The sequence below is a fragment of the Capra hircus genome, assembly GCF_001704415.2.
Source record: "Capra hircus breed San Clemente chromosome X unlocalized genomic scaffold, ASM170441v1, whole genome shotgun sequence".
NCBI lineage: Eukaryota > Metazoa > Chordata > Mammalia > Artiodactyla > Bovidae > Capra > Capra hircus.
The window spans coordinates 24,755,311-24,756,999 of NW_017189517.1; the positions used below are offsets into that span (position 1 = coordinate 24,755,311).

General features: G+C 42.3%; 1 protein-coding gene across 1 annotated transcript; it reads right to left on the bottom strand.

The window, feature by feature from the left end:
• Window positions 1-414: 414 nt before the first annotated feature.
• LOC102176025 (ras-related protein Rab-33A) lies at window positions 415-1,032 on the bottom strand. Its single transcript, XM_018044084.1, has one exon. It carries the CDS (start codon window positions 960-962, stop codon window positions 552-554), a length of 411 nt encoding a protein of 136 aa, XP_017899573.1. The 5' UTR covers window positions 963-1,032; the 3' UTR covers window positions 415-551.
• Window positions 1,033-1,689: the final 657 nt, after the last annotated feature.

Sequence of the window (1,689 nt, forward strand, 5' to 3'; positions counted from 1 at the left end):
GGGGCTGCTCGGTGAAAAATGGAGAGCAGGAGCTAAGGGCATGGGAAAGAACTGGGCCTACTGGGTCACCTATACTTTGTAGTTTTAAATTTTGGAAATAAAAGGAGAGCAGCCTAGTCTCGACATCCAGGGAACCTAGGAAGTAATAATGAGTCAATGTCTCCTTTTAGAACTTCTCTATCCCTCCCCTTGCATTGGCTCTCAAGAACCACATACCTGGCCTGTATTCCACCCTCTCTGGGTGCTTCTGCCCACTGATGACACCATATGAGAGAATGAATTAGTCCTGAAGAAGTGACTCAAAGGATGAGCATTTCAGGTGGCATAGAAAGGGTGCCTATCTAGTGGGGTGAGCTGCCTCTTCTGCTCATCACAGTCAGAAATGTCTTCACGGAAGAAAGCAAGACATGAAGACGTGATAATCTATACAAATTTTATTTTAGTATCAATTTGTATGGAAACGAGCAGGTGTCAGTGTTACGCAGGCACGGAAAAAAGGGAAAGAAAAAACCCTCCAGTGATAATTGCTCTTGTATTTATACCATTTGGTTTCAACAGGGACAGGAAGTTTTACTGTTAGCTTCCTGTGGGAACTCCAGTTTCTGCACCTTTCCCTGCTGCCTCTCAGCATCACGATAGAGCAGGGATTTCTGAGCCTTCAATCGGCAAGCCAGGCACATGAAAATTGACTCCACATTCTGGCTCTCTTTGGGGTCCTTGGCTGACGTCTCAAATAAGAGCATGTTGTGGGCATCAGCAAATTTCAGGGCTAAGTTGGAGGGCACCTGGATCTGTTCCCTCAAGTCACACTTGTTGCCCACAAGCACTTTCGGGACTAGTGGGGGCACAGCATGCCCATTGCATTCTTGGATCCACATTTTGAGGTTGGTGAAGGAGGTCATCTTCGTGACGTCGTAGACAAAGACCACAGCATGCACGTTGCGGTAGTAGTGCTCCACCATGCTCTTGCGGAAGCGTTCCTGACCCGCTGTGTCCCACACCTGAACCTGGAAGATACAAAAGACCGATATTTGGAGTCAGAAAAGGAAACATGAAATAGAGATAGGAGAAAACATGGTTCTGTGGCATTATAAAAATGAGGTGACAAGCCCTGACACAGGAAGTGGTTCTTTGACAAATTGGCAGAATGGTCTTTATCAAAGTAGAGAAGTTTCTTCCAGCATTTATTAAGTCTTTCTTAAGATTTTGAGTTGAAAATCTTAAGTTTTTTAGTTGAAAATCTGGAGTGTAAATTGGTCAACTTTCCTGGGGGGCAATTTGGCAATATTATCAAAAGCTTAAAGGTGCAAAATTTTTAGAGCCTGGAATCCCATCCAGAAATCTATACAAAAGAAATAGCAGATAATGTAAATAAGTAGTTGAGATATAATATACAGCATGATGCCCATATTTACCACTGCTGTATGATATATATGAAAGTTGTTAAGAGAATAAACCTGAAAATTCTCATCACAAGGAAAAACTTTCTCTTTTCTTGCTTTTTCTTTTTATTGTATTTGTATAAGATGATGGGTGTTCACTAAAGTTACTGCGATAATCATTTCACAACATATGTAACTAAAACTATTCTGTTGGACAACAGGACTAGATTCTAAAGGTCCTTCAAGGAGCTCAGCCCTGGGAATGGAACAGTTGATGGAATCACCACATTGTGTGGAGTTTGGCTTG

What these genes read in the sequence shown, in the direction of transcription:
- LOC102176025 (XM_018044084.1), bottom strand. Translation starts at nt 962, where the DNA reads ATGGTGGAGCACTACTACCGCAACGTGCATGCTGTGGTCTTTGTCTAC.